Source organism: Populus alba, chromosome 8 (genome assembly GCF_005239225.2).
Source record: "Populus alba chromosome 8, ASM523922v2, whole genome shotgun sequence".
NCBI classification, from domain to species: Eukaryota; Viridiplantae; Streptophyta; class Magnoliopsida; order Malpighiales; family Salicaceae; genus Populus; species Populus alba.
The window spans coordinates 8,311,203-8,333,896 of record NC_133291.1 but is presented as its reverse complement, the minus strand read 5'-3'; the positions used below and the strand labels follow the sequence as shown (position 1 = coordinate 8,333,896).

General features: G+C 35.9%; 1 protein-coding gene and 2 long non-coding RNA genes across 5 annotated transcripts; 2 read left to right on the top strand and 1 right to left on the bottom strand.

The window, feature by feature from the left end:
* Positions 1-2,382: 2,382 nt before the first annotated feature.
* LOC140955863 (uncharacterized) lies at positions 2,383-4,431 on the bottom strand. The gene is made up of 3 exons (XR_012170532.1): positions 3,890-4,431; positions 2,816-3,802; positions 2,383-2,635 (listed from the first exon to the last, which is right to left on the bottom strand). It is a non-coding gene; the product is annotated as an uncharacterized lncRNA (long non-coding RNA).
* Positions 4,432-10,074: 5,643 nt separating this feature from the next.
* On the top strand, positions 10,075-16,082 carry LOC118039891 (uncharacterized). 3 transcript variants are annotated; one of them, XM_035046718.2, is made up of 9 exons: positions 10,091-10,682; positions 10,786-10,863; positions 11,318-12,001; positions 12,163-12,265; positions 13,799-13,899; positions 14,021-14,195; positions 15,345-15,515; positions 15,601-15,701; positions 15,793-16,082. In XM_035046718.2, exons 1-9 carry the CDS (start codon positions 10,356-10,358, stop codon positions 15,850-15,852), a joined length of 1,800 nt encoding a protein of 599 aa, XP_034902609.1. In that variant the 5' UTR covers positions 10,091-10,355; the 3' UTR covers positions 15,853-16,082. The 3 variants fall into 3 exon arrangements, 2 of the variants coding, with proteins under 2 accessions (XP_073267175.1, XP_034902609.1); XR_012170597.1 differs by lacking the exons at positions 15,601-15,701; positions 15,793-16,082 and adding an exon at positions 15,097-15,256 and having other exon boundaries at positions 10,075-10,682; positions 15,345-15,486; XM_073411074.1 differs by lacking the exons at positions 15,601-15,701; positions 15,793-16,082 and having other exon boundaries at positions 10,075-10,682; positions 15,097-15,488.
* A 1,146-nt stretch (positions 16,083-17,228) lies between these two features.
* LOC118039893 (uncharacterized) lies at positions 17,229-20,537 on the top strand. The gene is made up of 2 exons (XR_004685988.2): positions 17,229-19,196; positions 20,217-20,537. It is a non-coding gene; the product is annotated as an uncharacterized lncRNA (long non-coding RNA).
* Positions 20,538-22,694: the final 2,157 nt, after the last annotated feature.

Sequence of the window (22,694 nt, the reverse complement as noted above, 5' to 3'; positions counted from 1 at the left end):
ATAGTCAAAACATTAAAATAAATTATTTTAAAATTCTTTCTTATATCAACTAAAGTTTTCTCAGTAACTTTTTTTAAGAAACTAAAAGTATGGATATTAAATGTATTAAAATATAAATAGTTTGTTAAAATAATTTTTTTATTAGAGTGCACGTATAAAAAATCATATTTATATTATTAAAAAACCATATCAACAATCTTACTCTTTTTAATGTATTTTATCATTAGAGATACTTGCAATCTCATAAAATCAGATCAACCTGCTGGTAATAAGTCCAAACACGGGGGAGAAACAACATTATTGTGTGCTCACTACGAGCCACTGATTTCTCATGTGACTGCACTGTCACAGCGCATTAGATTCTCTGTTTTATTATGCCTACACTGTGTGGTTAGTAGTTAAACTATGTAATTAGCGTACGAGGTTTTGTGTTTTGTTTTTCGAGATGGGAGAGATTAAGCTGCTTGTGTCTGCGATTATTAAGCCAGGCACGTGTTGTAGCTAACTTTCAACTGTCGCAACAAATTAAAGCAGCTGCTGCCTGCTTCTTGTAGAATCAGCCTTGTCTTTAGAATAAGCAAGGACTTGCTGCTGATTCCACTTCACGCCACCACATTCCTTCATCAAATTTCAGGTCGTGTTCTTAAGAAAGGGTAAAAATGGGCGGTGTGGAGGAGAAAGGACTGATTATAATCCATCTATCTAATTTGACTAACAAAAGGAAAATAAATGGGGATGGTGAGATTTGAATTCGTGACCACTAAGTTATCAAGACTCTGATACCATGTCAAAGAATCATCTTAACCCAAAAATTTAAATTATTAGGTGATATCTTAAAAGATTATTTATATTATTCTCTAACACTTTCGTCCATTCCCTCTCCTAACATGGCTCTATTTATTAAAAAAGAAGAGGGGGAGGAGGAGGAGGAGGAGGAGGAGGAGGAGGAATATGATAGAGTACGAGTTTGAAAAGTGAAAGGATGGATCTTCATCTATTAATTAATATTTTTTTTCAATCTAATTACGCAAAGAAAAGAAAGATGGGATTAATCTGTCCAAATTGTATGCTGGTATAGGCTGGTAGGGTGGGTTACTTCTTTTCTTTCCCAGGCTTTTTATTTAGCGTGTCAAGTGAGGAAATCATCACACCCAACCCCTCTCATTTGTCCTCCCAGCCATTATTCCTGGCAAAGTGAATAGCGGGCAATATTTACAAAGTAAGAGAAGGGATACCGTCAACTTTTAATTAGTTTAGGTTGTGTAGGTTTTAGACTCTGAATATATTGCATTTTATCATAGATTAATACGCATAAATAATTATGGCGTTGATATTCTCGTTTTAGCTCGATTCAAGTCTCTCTGTTGCCAAATATTATAATAATAAGAAGAAGAACAATAATGCTGTGTCCATCACTGGCGGGAGTGTTGAGCACTTGAGAACGACAAATTATTTCTAGTGGCTAAGCATCTTTTAAGAGGGATTTGGGGGGGCTAATTAATAGATGGGGATCTTTGACAATCTAACATTCAATGTTAAAGACCTGACTGGGTCATATCCAACCCCAGGCGTGCTTGTTGAGAAAGCTATGAAAAAAAATGCTGCGCCTAAAATTCTCATGTCACGCTGGAAAGCGAGGAGATTAGAGAGATATCCTTTTGTTTTTAATGCATGTTTAAGCATATAAAACAGATCGTCGAAGCTTTTCACATTGGCAGGTGAGGTGAGGGCTTCCTCCTCTGTCTCGGACTCTCTATCAATGGCTGCCTGTCTTCTCATAGGTCAGTTCTTGGAATGAACTTTCGAAAATGCTTTAGCAGCCTGCCTACCAAAGGGACCACAAAGAAGATTGATATCACCGTATTAAAATAATGTAAAATTTTAAAAAATTAAAAAATTAAATTGAAATATATAAATTAAAAATTTTAAATATAAATTATTTTTGTGTTTAAAATTGTGTTGGGATATATTTTAAAATTGCATTTGATATGAAATTAATATTAAATTAATATATTTTTAGTATTGTTTAATAATTTGGATATCATAATATAAAAATATAAAAATCTAAATCTATTTTTATGTATTTCAAGTGAGAACCAAACACATATTTAAAAAGAGAACTTGTTTTTTACAGTATGGCTATGTTTTTTTTTTTAAATTAATTATTTTTTTTAAATTAATTTTTTCATAGCAAATCACTATAACAAAAAAAAATCAATACTATTCTGGACGAGCCTAAAGCTAAATTTTTGGCAACCTTCATCCAGAAATCTTCAACAGAAAAAAAAATAAAAAAATAAAATAAAATATATATATATATATATATATATACAAATATTTCACTTTCAAGCAACTCTCTGCTAATCACACAACGAGAAATACAAATTTCCATATAAAACATGCTTTACCCTGAAGTTAGTGATGGTATATAACTCCTTGAATTAATATCTCACCATCTAATTATGAAAATAAAAAGATAAACCCAATAAAAGAATACAACAGTTCACCAAATTGCAGCTCCACTGTTCATTTTAGGTATCTGGTATAGGGTATTTTAGAGATAAGTTCTGCTAGAATTGGTAGATCCTATTTCACTGTACGCTCACCAGTCCAAGTGCATCCAAATTAACCAATCCTGCAAAACAGAATACATCAATCAACTATCCATTATAACGGATCTCCATTTATTTATTTATCAATTTCCTTTTGTTCTTATCAAGAAGATGAAATTCTTCGATGTGCTTCACACAAACAACGTGCCAATTGGAAATGCATGGCCTCAAGGACCAGCAAATAAATGCATGAGGAGGTGTACCTGTTCTTTTGATTGTAAAAACGGAGAACAGCCCATCTCTTGACACGGCCAAAAGCATAATGTCATCACGAGAGAATTCCATTTGTGTCACTGTTAAGCTACGTGGCTGCAAACGACCAAATGCCTTCCAGCCTCCAGGAACCCACTTGCTAATAGCCATATTTCTGCTACCATTGCAGAGTACCGGGCCTGTAAAACATAATATATCTAACAAAAGATTTATAACCACCAAAACCATCCTGCATGTTTGCAGGGGGGAAGAAATTAGAGCAATCATAGAAAATCCATGCATGTATTGGAAAGAATGCCTCTCATCACTTGTGCAAGTTGCAAAGAGTGCCACAGCTGGTAACTTATACAAGTTTGTGTGTATAATATATATCACCAGTTTAAAATAATTTTTTTGATGTATTCGAATGTGCAGCCCTCCCGATTCCCTACTGAATCACTTCAGCTTTAGATAAAATCATTCCCATTCCTTTCTGGGATCTCCTGCACAGCGCTGCTCAGCCAAAACATCAGTTAAATGCTTTTAGTCTTGGAAACTTGAACTTGCTGCTAGTTACAATAAATCTTGGTCTTCTCTTATGAAAAACAAATAGGAAAACATCATCAGTTTAAAAAAACTGACGTGCCATTAACTTTTTTGTTATAATTACTAAAAAAGAAGAGCCTTTATCTAATTATGGTCCCAACAAAGCTAGGTCCTCCAATTAAGGAAGAATTTGATGCAAGTCCTCCCCTTTTGTTTTTTCCATGAAGAAACAATTCAGTGTCTTCAAAAAAGAAAAAGGAGCTTCAAACACACTGGCAACTTTCTCATCAGCTCCGCCAAAGAAACGATGGCTTCCCTTTCCTTGGATGATGGCCACACAATTGATGTCATGACCATGGATTTCAGGACGAGCAATTTCATGTCAAGATTCCTTATCCACGAGAGAAGCATTGCTTTTCCATAGAGCAAAAATATGAGTTGTCTGAGATGCTCTGTCAAAGTGACATGCAAAATTCTGATGTATGCTGCTCACAATATCATTTTTTTAGTACTACGCAATGATACAAGATAACACTTACAGGAAATTGACAACATGAATGTCTTCAAGGATGGTTCTTCAAAGCTCCTCCCATAACTATTTTGGTTCTTTTGTTTAACAACAACTTCAAAAGGATAAAATGATTTCTCCTCCTTAAATATAACACCAGACCTCACCCATGCAATATCCGTCACTGCAGCAAGGTGCCGAGATGGAACTTTCTGCAGTTGCCAATTATCCACATCAACACCAACATTCTTCCACAGATGGAAAGCAGCCTCGCCATATCCAGTGCTGGAATCGCATTTCCATCTGGGCTCCAGTGCCCCCATAAAATCCCAGAGCAGAATTACTTGAACTCCCCAACAGTGACCGCATTCATCCAGATACCACTTTTCCTTTCAGGTTGCCAGATCATCATTGTCTTGTCCATTGAAGCTGATGTGGTAGGTAGTCCCTTCTACAGATGCAGTTGAAGGGAGCTGTCACTCCACTGAATACACCCAATCTTCATGTCCAATTTTGAGAGATTCTAAAGATATCTACAGGAGAAATATCTAAAGATTCTAACGTTGTGTTGGATCACACTGTTAGCGTGAGCTGTACAGTTTAGGAATTAATGTTAGCATGAGCTGTAGAATCCAATATAGGAATTATATTTCAATATTCTATAATTGTATATCTCCCGATATATATGGGATTAACGTAACTTACCTAGTAGGTTATCTTGGGAAGGGTTTCTCTATATAAGAGAACTTCTCTGTAACGTTTTGTTTTCAATAAGAAAAAGAGAAATACAGGGCGGCTGCTCTCTGAATTATCATGGTATCAGAGCAACGTTCCGTTCTTTGTTTCTTGAAGATCTGACAAACAGCCTAAGGAGAATAAAGCATGGACACACCAATCGACTTGATTGAACGAGAGCAGCCGAATACAGCTACAACTGATCTTGACAACCTCACGACGAGGATGACTCAAATTGTAACCCAGAACCAGACCCAGACCCCATCAGTAATCTACGATACTGGTGTTGTACCGATTGGTATCAAACTTGATGGTACCAACTATGCATTATGGTCCCAAATTGTGGAGATGTTTATCTCAGGAAAAAATAAGTTGGGATACATAAACGGTGACCTTTCACAACCAGAACCGAATGATCCCCACTTCAGAAAATGGAGAACATAAAACTCTATTGTGAAGGGATGGCTTATTAACTCAATGGAGCCGTCTCTTATATGAAACTTTATCCGATTTTCCACGGCCAAACAGGTATGGGACTCGATTGCCACTACTTACTTTGATGGATCCGATACTTCTCAGGTGTATGATTTGAAGCGACGAGTAACACGAATGAAACAATCAGGAGAGTCCATTGAAACATACTACAATTGCCTCCAAGGTTTGTGGAGGGAAATTGATTTCCGTAGACCAAATCCTATGGAATGTGCTGTTGATATCCAAAAGTATAATGCTTTGCTTCAAGAGGATCGAGTGTATACTTTTTTGGATGGACTAGATGATAGGCTGGACAATATACGCAGTGATGTACTCCAATTGAAACCCTTCCCAACGGTTGAACAAGCTTATGCATATGTTCGAAGGGAAGCTATTAGACAGACAGTTATGCTCACCAGTAATGGAAATTCTACTGCTGCAACAATGGTTTCTAAAGGAGGGAAAGCCTACTTACCTCGACAGCCAACACTCCAAATAACCAGATCAGGGATGTCTTCATCAGGAGGGCGCAACACCTATCACCTAGCAAAGACTAAAGGACAGGTGGAGAGTGAAAGCAGTGGTTGTTCTCATTGTGGAAACATGAAGCATACAAGGGACACTTGCTTCAAACTGCATGGCTATCCTGAATGGTGGAATGAATTAAAAACACGGAAGCAAAAGGCTGGTGCTGGAGACATGGGACAAGCATCTTTGGCAGACACTAAGGCACACTTATCATTAGCTCCACTTGTAGAATCTGGAGACGATGCCATAATTATGCCTAAGGATCAAGGTAATACAGGAACTAAAACTGATTGGATAGTGGACTTTAGTACAACGGATCACATGACTTTTTGTTCAGGAGACTTTGCGAATACTACAGAACCAAGGCGAATCGGTATAACCAATGCCAATGGGGTTGTCTACCCTGTCACAGGAGCTGGAACAGTGCACATATCACCCTCCATATCATTAAACAATACTTTATTAGTGCCTTCTCTATCAAATAAATTGTTATCTGTGAGCCAAGTTACTGAAGACCTAAACTGTGTAGCACTAATGTATCCAAAATTTTGCCTTTTTCAGGATATTCTCACGGAGGAGATCATTGGGCGTGGTACTAAAAGAGAGGGGTTATACTACATGGATGACTTCAGTTCTGGCAGAGTCAACACCGTGAGTCGATCTTCGCTTACAAAAGAAAACCAGATTTGGCTATGGCATTATCGATTGGGACATCCATCTTTTAGCTACATGAAGTATTTATTTCCGAAATTGTTTTTGAATTTGAATTATTCAGACTTTAAATGTGAAACTTGCATCCTTGCCAAGAGTCATCGTGTATCCTTTCCGATTAGCTTGAATAAAAGTGATACTCCTTTTGCCTTGGTTCACTCTGATGTTTGGGGACCATCTCCCATTACCACTGTCTCTGGCATACGTTGGTTTGTTACTTTCGTGGATGATTGCACTAGGATGACATGGCTCTATTTACTGAAGCGCAAAGATGAAGTTTTTGATGTGTTTCGTATGTTTCACGCTATGGTTCATAATCAATTTTCAGCCAACATCCGGATTCTTCGATCGGACAATGGGGGAGAATATGTGAATAATAATTTTTCAGCATTTTTCCACAGGAACGGTATTCTCCATGAATTATCATGTAGTCATACTCCACAACAAAATGGAGTGGCAGAACGGAAAAACCGACATATTCTGGAAACTGCACGGGCATTATTATTTGGAGCACAGATACCTAGTAGACATTGGGATGATAGTGTTACCACTGCTGTCTATTTATTGAATCGAATGCCTTCAAAAACCTTGGACTTCAAGACTCCTCTACAGGTTTTGTCACGACATGTTACTCTACCATCTATACTGTTACTTCCACCACGTGTGTTCGGCTGCGTGACATTTGTTCACATACATAAACATCAACGAACAAAACTTGAACCATGTGTTGTTCGCTGTATGTTTCTTGGGTATGGCTTGAATAAGAAGGGATTCCGCTACTATGATCCTAAAACCAAACGACTCTATACTACAATGGATGTTACTTTTCTAGAGTCTGAATATTTCTACTCACCCACGGCATCAACTTCTCCTCTCCAGGGGGAGACATGGGATGAAGAGAAGAAGTGGTGGACAACTGAAGCTGTTGAGAATATGGTCATGGTTCCAACTCCAGATGAGAATATGGTCACGGTTCCAACTCCAGATGAGAATATGGTCACGGTTTCAACCCCAGCTGAGACTGAAGATGTTGAGAAATTGGTCACGGTTCCAGCTCCAGCTGAAGATGTTGCAGTAACAGAGTGCATTAAAACCCCCTCTCTTCAAGTACCCGACAATGACACTCCTTTGCATGAGGATATTCCTGAGGTAATTTCTCCTACACCATCCACCAGTAATATTTTGGATTCTTCCGCTAGCTATCACTTACCTTTCAGGCAGAACAGAGGCAAGCCTCCAGCCCGATACTCACCAGATATTGCAGGAAAACAATCAAAGTACCCCGTCTCAAATTATGTATCCACACAAAGACTACCTATGCCTCTCAAGGCCTTTGCATACAAGTTGTCCTCCTGCCCTGTCCCCTATGGAATTCATGAAGCATTAGCAGATCCCAAATGGTCCCAAGCAATCCAAGAAGAAATGGCAGCCTTAGAAAAGAATAGAACGTGGGACATTGTCACGTTACCACCAGGGAAGAAAATTGTTGGGTGTAAGTGGGTATTCTCCACAAAATATAAAGCAGATGGATCCATTGAGCGACACAAGGCAAGATTGGTAGCGAAGGGATACACACAGACTTATGGGATAGATTATCAGGAGACGTTTTCTCCAATAGCAAAATTGAACACAGTCAGAGTTTTGCTATCCTTGGCTGCAAATTTAGATTGGCCATTACACCAATTTGACGTGAAAAATGCCTTCCTTCATGGAGACCTTGAGGAGGAAGTGTATATGGATATCCCACCAGGATATATTTCAACCACACCTGAAACTGTCTGCAGATTACAACGGGCTTTATATGGATTAAAGCAGTCACCACGTGCATGGTTTGGTCGATTTAGCATGGCTATGAGAAAGTATGGTTTTCAACAAAGCAACTCAGATCATACCCTCTTCCTGAAGAAGCAACGAGGAAAGGTAACTATCTTGATAATTTATGTAGATGATATGATCATTACAGGAGATGATGAAGAAGAAATTAAAAGATTGCAAGAGCAGCTATTTACCGAATTTGAAATGAAGAACTTAGGTGGACTTAAGTACTTCTTAGGGATTGAAGTGGCGAGATCAAGGCGGGGAATTTTTCTATCACAAAGAAAGTATGTATTGGACCTACTGACTGAAGTAGGAATGCTTGACTGCAAACCAGCAGACACTCCAACCATTCAGAATCAAAAACTTGGAGTGTATCCTGATCAGGAACCAGCTGATAAAGACAGGTATCAACGATTGGTAGGTAAACTGATTTACTTATCTTATACTCGTCCAGATATTTCTTATGCTGTCAGCCTAGTTAGCCAATTCATGCATTGTCCTAGCAAGAATCACATGGATGCAGTTAGTCGAATACTTCAGTACCTAAAATCAGCTCCAGGAAGAGGACTTATGTTCTCGAAGAATAGTCATTTGGGTATTGAAGGTTACACAGATGCTGACTGGGCAGGAAATGTGTTTGATAGAAAATCTACATCTGGCTACTTCACTTTCGTTGGTGGTAACTTGGTTACATGGAGGAGTAAAAAGCAGAAAGTAGTAGCTTTGTCGAGCGCTGAGGCTGAGTTCAGAGGAATGGCTAAAGGCCTTTGCGAACTTCTTTGGATTAGAAGACTACTCTCTGAAATTGGTTTCACTCCTAAGTCAGGAATGAACCTGTACTGCGATAATAAAGCTGCAATTGCCATTTCTCAAAATCCAATTCAGCATGACCGGACGAAGCATATCGAGATAGACCGACATTTCATTAAACAGAATCTTGAAGAAGGAGTGATTTGCTTTCCTTTTGTCAGATCAGAAGACCAACTTGCTGATATGCTCACAAAAGTTGTTTCCAACAAAAACTTTTGTGACTCACTTAACAAGTTGGGCATCGAAGATATCTTCGCACCAACTTGAGGGGGAGTGTTAGCGTGAGCTGTACAGTTTAGGAATTAATGTTAGCATGAGCTGTAGAATCCAATATAGGAATTATATTTCAATATTCTATAATTGTATATCTCCCGATATATATGGGATTAACGTAACTTACCTAGTAGGTTATCTTGGGAAGGGTTTCTCTATATAAGAGAACTTCTCTGTAACGTTTTGTTTTCAATAAGAAAAAGAGAAATACAGGGCGGCTGCTCTCTGAATTATCACACACAAGATATGGATGTATGTATGTATGTATGAAGGACCGAATTAAATAATTGCCCTAGTAACTATGTATAGATCAGAAGAAGAGTACCAGAGTTGTATATTGAATTAGTTAGGTGTGTTTTTAGAGTTTTACTACTGGATAGACCATATTAATTGTTACGTTCATGCTTACAAAATCTATTAAGTTTTCTAAATAAATTCTAGCTATTTTTCTAACAAAATTTGATTCTTTTGGTAAAAAGTAAAAAAAAACCTTAAATTTTGAGAATTTTTATAATGCTGGATTAGTAAATACTTAGAATTTACTTTCAAAATAAGAAAAAATATATGGTATATATTCAAGGAAGGAGTAATTACTCCATTTCGTATATAAAGAGATAAATAGAAGATGAAATGAAAAATTAAAACAAAATGACTAAACTTTAAAAAATAGTTATTTAAAGGCAAAATCCATAAAATTTGTTACAGAGGAACACAATCCATGAAACAACTAGAGTGGTAGGGTAAAACGCACAGTTTGTAAAAACTTTTTTATAGCCTGCATGGGATTCGGAAGAGAGGAATCTTATCTTGTGTAAGTTTGCAGAGCGGTGCGCGTCATGGGATTCGTAAGATTCTTGTGCCACATCGACCTATTTTGTCCCCCTCCTAAAGTCAAAATTGGGGAAAAACAAATGAACGAGATCCATCGAGAGAAGACGCAGAAAGGACGAAGAAATACAAAACCCACCGGCCCATCCCATCCCCGCCGCATCGTAATTTCTGTCCTCATTTTTGCTCTCTCTACACCCGGAAAAAGCAAAACAACTACCGCCACCAATCAAAACCAACATAACCAGCTCCAACAGCTGTTCTTTTCTTTCTATCTTTCTTAAAAATCAAAGACAAGACACACAAAGACACGCGAAAAAATGGCAGCAACATCAACTGTCCAATCGGATATCCGTTCTGCTCTCCACGCAACCAACATCACCATCTCCAATCCCAGTCTCATCCTCTCACGCGCCACCTCGTCCTCTGCGCGTTGGTCTTTTTCTCCACGACCTCTAATATCCTCGCACTATAGGATTTCAACTCCCGAGTCGTTTCGAGTGAGAGCTTTCTCCACCGAGTCAACTGAACCTGTCGTCAATGTTCCAGACAAGCCTCCGATTTGTACCGCAGACGAGCTCCACTACGTCTCCGTGTCCAATTCTGATTGGCGTCTTGCTCTCTGGCGCTACCATCCTTCTCCTCAGGTCGGTCCAGCTCACTCTACATTCTATGTTCTAGTTCATTTAAAATCTTTTTTCTTAATCATAATTTATTTTCCAAGTTTTTTTTTTTGTTATTTGATTACAGGCACCTCCAAGGAATCATCCGCTATTGCTATTGTCTGGAGTTGGGACTAATGCTGTTGGTTACGATCTCTCACCTGGGGTAATACTCTTTCTTTGCAAGTCATGTTTAATGCCATTTCAAGCAAGATACATGTGAATTACTTGCAGTAATTACTTGATTTTTTAGGCAAAACATTATCTAGGAAGGGGAGGCACGGCGTGACATACTCTTGGTTTGTAATATACGTTGTGTGTCATGTGAAGTTTATCAAAAATGTCTGGTTGGTTCTAGTTATGAATGACCTTCCCAAATATCTCCAATTCACTTAAGTTTAGCTTAATTTTTTACTGCTTCAAAATACTTGATACAGTGAAATCAGATTTTAACTTTTAAGCTTGAGTTTGAGTTTCCTGTTCCAATACATGCTCAGTGATTATTTTGTTCTGTCCTCCTTTGTAGCACGGGGGATCTTAAAATCAATTCTGCGTATTTTCTATGACTGTGCAACACTTTACACTTTACCCTCTAACTGATGCTTGTTATATGGTTGCAGTCTTCGTTTGCACGGTACATGTCCGGCCAGGGATTCGAAACATGGATTCTTGAGGTTCGGGGTGCTGGTTTGAGCATACAGGGATCCACTCCTAAAGATGTTCATCAGTCTGCCCATGAAGTTTCTGAGGAGATGGAAGCTGTAGCTAAGAGTGTGACTAATGGAACTCTGTCTGTGGACCAGCAGCCAAGTAATGTTCCCAGTCCCACGTTAGATTCTAGGGTTTCTTTTGTCGAAGAGGACTCACATCTAGCTGGGATTGTATCCGTGTGGGATGAGTCAAAATTGGTGACAAAGTTGACAGAAATCTTTATGCGTTTGTCCGAAAGACTCTCTGGCTTTCTCAGTGAAAGTGAGTTGAAGATTATGTTTGCTGAGTTGGTCGATCAGATATCAAAACTCTTAGTAGATTCTCAATTATCTGAACGAATGAATGAAATAAGGGGAAAGCTTTTGAGCTTGTTGGAAGCAAGACAAAACTCAGCTATTGCTGGTCAATTCAGGGATCTGAGTCAAGGGCTTGTTAATGTTGTTGAGGAAGGTCAAAAATCTGTTTCACCGCAGTTGTTTGACTTGCAGGAGCGTCTTTCATCAATCATTGAAGATTTCCAGAAACAGCTTGACTTGATTGTGAAGTATGACTGGGACTTTGATAATTACCTGGAAGAGGATGTTCCTGCTGCGGTGAGGTGACATTTTATCTTGCTGAGACACTATATGCACTATTCTGTCTCTGCAGTTAACTTTTTCAATCACAATATTATTGCTATGATCATAGAAGTTTGGGTAGGAATAGTTCTTGGATATTCCTCATATGTTAATAAGCTTCACCTTTATCCTTGAAGATGGAGTATATAAGGGTCCAAACCAAGCCGAAGGATGGTAAATTGCTTGCTATTGGACACTCCATGGGAGGCATCTTGCTCTATGCAATGCTGTCTCGAAGCGGTAAGATACCATCACTTGCTATGTGCATCATATAATTGTAAACTCACCTTCTCACAATAGACATAGCATGCTTGTTTCCCCTCTGTTGGGTTTAGTAGATGTGCCTTCCCAACATGTAAAAATATTCTTTATAGTTGTTCATGCAGGTCCCTTAATATGTTGGAATCTGGGTTTAGTCATTTTCCTCAAGCTTTAAGTTTATAACCTTTTTATCTCCTACAATCAATAAAAGTTATTTCTGCTCATCTAAAGTGTCAATGTGCAATTAGTGTTTACAAATGTAAAAAAATGTGGAGTAGACTTCTGGTTAGAATCTTTTGTTTGAACTATGATTGAGTATTTCTGGCGGAGAGAATGAGACTCTCTCTCTTATATCCATGGAATTGGAGAAGGAGAAGGAGAAGGAGCACTTCTGACCCAGGTTCTAGGCCAATCCAAGTTTTAAATGAAAGCAACTGAGTGCAGTGGGGGAGGTCATCATCTTTGAGTATCCAAGTTCTTTGTAACCTGGATGTAGTGGTAAGAATTTAAGGTGAAAAAAACATAGAGCTTTCTCAAGGATTTCCTAAAACCTTCGACCCTGGAGACAGCAGATATCATGGATCAGAATATAGTATTATTGTGTTTTCCTGTCTCTAGCAGTATCATTTGCTTCTCATGATATATATTTGAGTGATTCTGCAGTTTCTATTCCTTTCCTTTTCTAGTAGGCATTAATCCTGCTTCTAAATTTTAAACAATTGAATGCTAGCTTGTTTAGAGATGATCACTGACTTCCAGGAAGCCTGAGTCCACATGTCACCAGTTTTAGCTGCATTAAGTCACCAAAGAAATATACAATGGAAGAAAACAAGAAAAGAGAAAGAAAAAAACCTTGCTGAATGTTTCATGCCAGCTTTTGGATGCTTCACACAGCATTTACAAATGCCTGATTGTTATGAGTTTATGTCCATAAATAATTTACATCAGTAGATGTTACATTTGAACATGAGGACCCGATGAACTCTTGTAGTATGGCACTGATATTTGCATATTAATTTTCTTCCTTTACTTCAAGACTTGTGTTGGGTCCACATAAGAGTAAGACTAATTAAAGAATTCAAGGCAGTTCTTTCTCTTTTTTGAACTCTGGAGTTGATGTGAAGGTAAAACCATTGACATTGCATGTTTAACATGGATAATTTAGAATGTTCTGCCCATGACTTTGGCCACATTTTTCAGACTAGGCTGCAGTATGGAGAACGGTAGCATATGGGAGTGTCCGAAACCTTTTATGTTCGAAATATGTTTCTAGTGTTTCCCATGCTCTCATTGAGCATTGATTACTTAAATAAACATGTGGTTAATTAGTATATCTATTCATAGCATGCCTTTATTGCAAGTTTCACCAACCTGGAATAGAATTTTAACGTTGTCTTCTTTCCATTCTCATAGTTTTTTTTTTCCTTTCATTTTCTCTATGATAATTACAAAAGGAAATAGACGTATCATAATGTCACTAATCATTTTTATGTTTGGTTTATCATATTCAAGGCTGGGATAGAAGAGATTCTGGATTGGCTGCCATTGTTACTCTGGCATCATCACTTGACTACACACCTTCAAATTCAAGACTCAAATTGCTTTTGCCCCTTGTAAGTTGACAACAAAATTCTGCTCATCATCTCTTTATTTGTCTGGATCAGATGCCTACTTGTTAATTTTGTGAGGAATAGCTTTGTTTGAGATACTAATAATGGGACTATTGTCATACAGGCAGACCCTGCTCAGGCTCTTAATGTACCTGTTGTTCCTTTGGGAGCAATGCTGTCAGCAGCATATCCTCTCTCAACTCGCCCTCCTTATGTCTTGTCTTGGCTTAATGATTTGATATCGGCACGGGACATGATGCATCCAGAGTTGTTGGAAAAGCTTGTCTTGAACAACTTTTGTGAGTATAGTTTTCCTATTGAGCCGAAAAGTTACCTTTTTAGCTGTTCAATTTAGGAGCAACCTGTGAATATATTTGATCTGTTTAGATATTTAATCAATTGGGATTTATGCCGCTTCTTTCTGTCATATGAGGTGATGACACGCCCTCTCAAATGTAATAGACGGGGGTCAGACAGAACAGCCAACTACTGAATTAGCATGAAATTGTTAGAAATCAAGAAATATTTCCATTGACACTGTACATTGATGATAATGACAGTGCAAAAGTGCATCGGGAATATGGACCCGAGAAAATTAAATTTATATGTTACACATACAGGACATAGATGCAATCCCGACTCTATGCCATGTTGAAATGTCCCATAATTGCACAACTGATCTCAAGCCTGGATAGATGGAAAAGGTTATGGTGTCGACGGTGACTGATGAGTGTAAAACTATGGGAAATGAGAGAGTTAGCAGGAGTGATTTGTTCATCTGTGAAAAAATCTGTTCAAGTAAGTAAATGAGACAAGGCAGCATTTTAAGGAAAGAGGAAAGTTAACAGTATTGTTCTTATGAGGAAAACTTCATTTACTGTATTTAAAACACACACAAAAACATGCAGACATGGCCCTGGAAGAGTGTGATTCTGTTCAAGATTATCATTTACCTGCGTCAAAATATTTTCAAGTAAAAAAGTATCAATTTATTGTTGCTGACCTGGTGCATATGCTTGATCAAGAAGGGTGAGAAAGGGAAAAACTGGTATTAACGGATTTAACGGAGTGTTATTGAAGAGAAATTTCGACAATGAATGATTGTTGATTTAACGCATTCATCTTTCCTTTAATTCATTCTTTCTCTTGTCCATTTCTGGATTGCATTTGATTGTCAAAATAATATCCCTGTTCATGCAGGAGATAATCTTGAGCTTGTCTCACAAGAACTGGCATGAAGTTATTCCCAGTGGTTTCATAACTTTATTTGTTGAGACTGTCCCCCTCCGCTAGACACACTTAGAGGATGGGATGGAGGACTCTCCATTGCTAAATTGAAACCCTTGTTTGAGCATCTTAAGTCCTTACTCTGTTCTTAACTCGTTTCCCCCTTTTCATGATCTTTATTGTCCTCTTTTGCTAACAAATGTTTTGATTATTTCTGGCAGGTACCATACCTGCCAAACTTATATTACAGCTCACTACAGCTTTTCAGAAAAGTGGGTTGTGTGACAGGAGCGGTAAATTTTTCTACAAGGATCATCTACATAAGAGCAATGTACCTGTATTAGCCATAGCAGGGGACCAAGATCTGATATGCCCACCTGAAGCTGTTGAAGGTGTGTAAACTACAATAATTTGTGTATCCGTCTTCGGTAGATGCCAATCTTTTGCTTCTTTCTCATGATGATTTGAATGCATCAGAAACTGTTAGACTCATCCCCGAGCATTTGGCCTCCTACAAAGTGTTTGGAGAACCTGGAGGTCCTCATTATGCACATTATGATTTAGTGGGGGGGAGAAAGGTAAGCGGTTCATAAATGCAGTAATTGTTAATATCTTGTTTCGTAATTTGTCTTCAGTACTGTGTTGTAATGTGCCCTTTTCTCCTCACAGGCGGTGGACCAAGTTTATCCTTGCATAATTGAATTTCTTAGTCGATGTGACTTGACTTGAGTATCCAGCAAATGAAACTTCATTACCCACGTTAGCAGCAGCAGCAACAGCATATATTATTTTCCTACAGGCTTGAAATACGCCTTTTGGATTCTAACCCATGCCCAGCTCCATGTCAAATGCAGAGTAGACATTCATATAAAAATTTTGAAATTATTTTTTTTCCAATTATTTTGATATGTTGATATTATTTTAATACATTACTATATAAAAACTACTTTGAAAAACAATCTCTATCATATTATCATCCACTATCCATGTATAAGATCCAATGCAAAAAACATTCTGTTGAACTAACCAAATAACTTTGAGATAGTAGGCACACCATGATTAAACTTTCATTGTTTCAGGAAGACAATCTGTTGAGGTTGTTCTAGACATGGTCGAAATCCTGCCTGTTTACAGTGTCAGGGATGAGAATTGGAGAGGACCGTTAATGATGTCCCTTGGAAGTAGGGTTCATAATCAACAGTTGTTATCCATGCATATTTTTATCTACATTAGACAAGCTTTAAGTCAGTTTCAGTTTACTATGAATCTTGCAAATTGATTTAAGTTTTTTTTTATTACTTTTAATTTATAAAAAGAGTCATGAATATACTTTTAAATAAAAAATTGCTCTGAGGAGTCCTTTCTGCCATATCCAGTACTTCCTTCTTCATCCTAATTCCTATATGATGGAGCAGTCATGTCATTGCGCCATCTCCTGCATAGGAGTGAGTTTTGGTTAGAGGCCTCGTCATAAAAATTTTGAAATCTTTTAAAAATAACAGCATTGTTTTTATTTATTTATTTAATAGAAACCGAATTTTCTAATAAAAGACAGCAATGATTAAAAGAAAAACTTATTAAGAATTAAGGGATTTAAAACAAGTGAAAAGCATTTGATTATATTATTGAAAGTATTTTTTTAACTGTAATCACTACTTAAAATAAAAAAGATATTTCAAGATTTTATTACGTAATTAAAAGTTAAAAAATAATAAAAATGATAAAATTATATTTAAAAAACCAAAATTTGAATTTAATGAAGTATTCATGATCAATTAATTATTATTATTAAAAACAATTGGCATTCTAATAAAATTATATTATATTATCTACTAATTATAAAAAAATTGAAAGGGCGTGTTTAGGTAAATCTTATTTATTTCTGTATTTTAAAAGTGTGTTTTAAAAAAATTAAAAAAAAATTATTTTTTACTTTAAGGTAATGTTTTTTTATATTTTTATATTCTGATATTAAAAATAATGTTTTAAAAATTATAAAAATGTTATTTTAGTATATTTTTAAATAAAAAATATTTTAAAAAACAATATAATAAATATACTGCCGAAAGCAGAAGAAGGCTGGGCGCCCAGTTTTTCAAGGCGGGAATGACACCTCATCAGCCCTTTTTTGAAAAAAATAATAATGAGTTTAGCGGGAGAGAGAGAAGTGAAGATAACGCAATCCCCTTCTCTCTTCATATTTCCCTCTCTAGCACAAATAAAAACACAATCTTTCCCTGTCTCACCACATATAAAACTCATTCTTTTCTTTTTTTCTTTTAGTTTTTGAGAGAGAGACCCAGTAGACCGAAATCTTCTATCTTCTATCTCTCCTCTCTCTCTCTCTCTCTCTCTTTTTTTAAAGTTTGGAGAAGATCTAAGCTCCTCTAATGGATTTGCAATAACACCCACATTTTTATTAGCCGTGTAATTCTGATTTTTTTTAAGCTTATTTGCTGGGTGTGTGTTTTGATAGTGTCAGTCTCTTGGACTCTTTTTAATTTGTCAATGGTGTCTGTCGAATGATTGAATCTATGGGAATTCTTGAGTATATGAGATAATAGGATATGAGTATGAGGTAATATTTATATATTTATTTTGCATCTTCTTTCAATCTAATTTGATTCACGGTTTTTCCTTGTTTGGCTCTTTGATTAATTAGGTTGTAATTTGTTTCATGCTTTTATTAGTAAGTAGTCTCGATTTCGAGTTTGATAAATTGTTGGGATTATTGCTTGATCTGGGGATTAAAACAAAAGACACTTTCTAGATTTGGGGATTTTAGTTTAGTTTGATTTTTGGGTTTTTCTTATTTGGTGATTTGGTTAATTAAGTTTTAATCTGTTTCATGCTTTTATTAATAAGTAGTTTTGAGTTTTGAGTTTGATATATTGTCGGGTTTATTGCCTGATCTGGGGGGCTAAAACAAAAGATCACCTGTTTCATCTTGGGGATTAAAATAAAAAAGACACCTGTTTGATCTGGGAGGTAGTGAAGCACCATCACAAACCCCAGATCTTTTAGCAGAGAAGGTAATTGTCCAGTTTTTAGATTCTGGGACCCACGTGAAATAACATATAGCTCTGGTACTGATATGTAAGACAAAAACATGTTTGATCTGGGACGCTGGTGAACTTGAGAGTTGAGAGCATTTTTGGGCCTTCTAGGGTTTTGATTCGTCATGAACTCATGGGCCCATGGAGAGGGCATCCTTTTCCTGTTTAAAAACGATATACCCAAAGATGGAGCAGATTGCAATGATCTGGAGAGAAACAATGAGAGAGACCTTTGTAGATGAGATGATCTGGCTAAAAGCCTTTTTAGGGCTTCTGCGGCCGCTTTTTACCTTTAACAACAATCGGGTATTGCTAACTCTCCTGTTTTTATTTTTACTGTTCAATCTTCCAGTTCCAAATTCTCATACCCTAACTTGCAATGCTCTTGCGCCTAGCATTAGATTTATTGTGAGGAATGGCATATGATGTTTATATTTTAAACATCTCTATTAACTGCCTCTGAAACTTGATTTTGCTTTTTTCTGTTTTGGTGTTCAAACTTGGCATTTAACTGCTTTGTATGAAATCTAATTGCTGGTGCCATAATAAATGTTGGATATTTACAATTATAATGCATGGATGGATATTATTTGCAAAGACAGGTGGAAGGATATTGTTTTGCAAAGGCAAGTGGATGAGGTTAAAATTTAGTTAAAATACAATGGTCAGCCAAGGTTACGCTTCTGACTTTCATAGTCATAACATCCTGATCAATGGCCATTGTAAGAGTAGAAGGATCCATGAAGCAAAACATCGACTCCTGATAGTCCACTCTTACAGAGTCCATTGATTAAGATGTTATAACATTGTTCTGAAAGGATTTCTTCTCAAAAACTGCACATCATGTGTTGTGCTAGATCTCAATTAAAAAGGTTTGGATCTGGTATCAGATGGAAAAATTACACTGTGTTTCTACGAGGAGATTCTCTAAATGGGAATTTCAATCGAAATATATTTTTCAGCTCAGCAGTGCTGTGGTGGTCTTTCTTTAAAAACAGCTATGCAGCTACAACTCATGTAAGTTATTGTTACCCAATTTTTCCACCTTAAGAACGGTAGAATCTACTATTTCCTTTTCATAATGGTGATGTGTTGGCTCTAGGTCATGCTGTAGGTTCTCCTGTACATATGGTAAAAAGTAATCAGTTAATAAATTCTGTAATAAAAGTGGCAAAGGTTTATTGTTGTTGTTGGTTGTTTCTGATAAATTTGCATGTTTAAGTACTCTTAAGGGTTTATTTTGGGGGCTGCTTTTGTCGAATTTTAAAGAAAACAACCTCTGCTAATTCTCTACACTTCTCCTTCGATCTTGAGCTCTTTGTCTATAACTTGTTTAATGTACTAAGATTGATGATTTGACAATGACATCTGATTCTGTTTAATGGGGGATCTTTTTCTATTTTATTTTAGCCTCTTGAATTTTTTTTGAAGTTTGATGACCGAGACCATGTTGCATTGCGGGATACAGATTCTCACTTCTGTATCTCAATTATCTGTGTCCTGGTGAGATACTTCTCATCCGTGAAGAGATAAGTCAAGTTCAAGAAGAACACTTTTTCCCCTTGTAATTGTGTGATCTTCATGTAAATTCTGACGAAGATAGAATCATAACTAGAGAGCAAACTCTGAAATGTTATAGCATCGATTATTTCATCTGAACAGCTCAGGCATCTTTCTATCTGATCATTGTTCACATTTCCTATGTTTTGATCATGTAACTATATGTGACAATCAAAAAATGATGGGCACGTGCTGCTTAATCAACCGAAGTTAGCTTGTCATTATATGGTCTCTTATGTTACCACTCGAAACCCATATATCATAGCCAAATTTAGTTGCAATCAGATTAAAGACCATGATATTTACCAAAAGTGTTGTTTATTGTGTTGTGTGTATACATGCACTCACTTTCTTCCGTTAGTTTATTCAGCCTTCCCTTTACACTGATGTTGATAAAAAAATTGAGCCCAAACATGTATGTGTTGCTTTACTCATGAGATTGACCACCTCTTCTGAATTCATGTGTTGTATGTGTAGGTGCTGCAGAAGGTATGAGGTGACTTGAAGGTCAAAGAAATGGAATGAATTCAATGCCTGCGATGAATATGGGAGGGATCTTATAGTTCAGAGAAAAATTGTGGAGTCTCGTTGAACATTTTGGCGATTTTTTGATTAAGTTTTGCATGTTGGATGAGTGCGCAATAATTGGCCCTTAATTTTGTTTCTAGTCAGCAGAGGTGGTCTGCAGACAAGTAGTTTTTGGCCGATTGGCTGCTTCTATCTATACATTTTACCAATGAGATTTCAATTGAACAAGGTATTGCTCAATTTTTTATCAGAATCGCACATTTTGTGGTAGTTATCCTGTGTAGCAAGTTTGATGATGCATTTTAAAAAAATCATCGTCTATCTTTCATTGTTTCAAGCATGTGCCATCACGGTAATGTGAAGGCTGAGAATTTTCGAAAACAGAAAGGGTGGGTGGGAAATCGGAATCTCTCCTTTTAGAATTTTGCTACGAACAACTCATGTCAACAATTCATAATTTTGTAGTTTATGTTTAGAAGTTGCCAATCAAAAGATTCTGGTGGTAAATGTTAATGCATCGAGTAAAACCGACTACTCCTGCTTGGAATTTGAAGGGAGGCTGTCAATATCGGTGTGGTCATAATTCCATGGTTCCATGTAATTACAGTTATAGGGTGGGTGGGAAAAAATGTCCTTGCAGTCTTTCTCCTGTTCGATCATGAATGAACACTTGTATTATTAATCCCAGAATCTGAGAACGGTAAGGGAGAAGCAATTGACCTAAAAAAACTTGACAGTCCTCCCATTGATTGGTTAATTGGTTATTTAGAAGTGTGGTAAAAAAAAAAATTTAAACGTATTTTTTTTTAGAAATATATTAAAATAATATATTTTTTATTTTTTAAAATTTATTTTTGATATTAAAATGTCAAAACAATCTATAAAAATACAAAAAAAAATAATAATTTAAAGCTAAAATAATATATATATATATATATATATATTTTGTTTTTAAACGTGATCAACTGCAATCCCAAACACCCTCTAACTCCAATTAAATATGAAATTAAAACGCATGGATTTTTCATTGTAGCTACTAACAATGTGTATCCTTTTGCATTTTAATATGGATTTATTGTTCATAATTTTTTTTCAATTTTATTTTTATATTTTTTTATGCGATTGCATCCTTTCTAGGCTAAAATCAAGGGCAATTGAGTTGAATTTGTTGACTATAGATAAAATTAAAAGACGGGGGATCAAAGTACAAAATACACCACAAATGAGTAATGGTTTCAAAATTCATGCAAAAAGTATAATTCAATCATCATACTTTAAGAATTATACATATTCAATACTCTGATATTTTTTCAATTCAATTTTGATACAAAAATTCATTTTAGTTATTTTTTAGTTGGTTTAAGAGAGAAAGGTCACCGAATTCTAGCGATGGAGAGAAATTTTGTTGACAACGATTTAAGCCATCAAAATTATCAATATTTGTGTCAAATGGTTTCATTTGATGAGGATAGTTAATATTAAGTATTTTTTTTACCTTTAAAGTTTGTAAAAAAAAAAAAAAACAAATTTGAGCTCGTGTAAATTTTTTGATTTCGGGTTGATTTTTTTTTAGGATGGTTTGTTTGTTTTTTATGTCATTGATATGTTTATCATAGTTTCTAAGATGTTTTCTATATGTCTTGGGTCAAAATTGATTTAAAAACAGGTTCTTTAGTTAAAAAAACCTTAAGCCATGATTTTTCAGCCGCCATAGTTTTCAGAATTTGAGCAAAATCAATCAACATGTCTCCTGAATTTTTTTTTACAAAACATTTGGGGTAGATGATGGGATGCAATAAAAAAAATAAGGAACTAAATGCGTGGGCCGTAATTAAATGAGCCAATCGGACTGGTCTGGCTTGTCACGCCTAGTAACATCTAGTCTTTTTTATAATTCTTTTTTAAATCAATCTCTTTTTATGTATTTTTTTCATAATATCAATGATCCTCTCTTTTTTATTTTGTTTAGAGATCTTTTTTTATATGACAATTATTTTATTGGTTATGCATTTAAATTTTGAAGAGGTTTTTTTTTATTCATCTATGTTTTTTTTTAATCTTTTTGTATAGATTAGCTTTATTTTTTAATATAAAAAAATTATTTTCAAATAATATTTTTAATATGTGCAACCTTGCATAATTTTTTTTCATTTTATTTTATTCAAGTAATTTAATGTGTATATCTATTTCTATTTATTGTTTGATTGGATAAAAAAATAATTTTGATTAATAAGATTTAGCAAATATAATCGGGTAAATACCTCGTCTTGCAACATTAAATATCTTGAACTACACCCGTTTCTTGATTTTTCTAATTTTATTTTTAGTTATCATTAATGTTTTTTATTTATTAATAAATAGAATTTTTTATTGATTTGATTAAATATATGTATAATTTTTATGATATGCAATTAAAAACGTTTTTAG

Bases quoted from the DNA above. Each gene is read 5' to 3' on its own strand.
- LOC118039891 (XM_035046718.2), top strand. From the start codon at position 10,356: ATGGCAGCAACATCAACTGTCCAATCGGATATCCGTTCTGCTCTCCAC. The intron at 15,516-15,600 runs GTGTGTAAACTA...TGAATGCATCAG, and splicing joins CCCACCTGAAGCTGTTGAAG to AAACTGTTAGACTCATCCCC. The intron at 15,702-15,792 runs GTAAGCGGTTCA...TTCTCCTCACAG, and splicing joins ATTTAGTGGGGGGGAGAAAG to GCGGTGGACCAAGTTTATCC.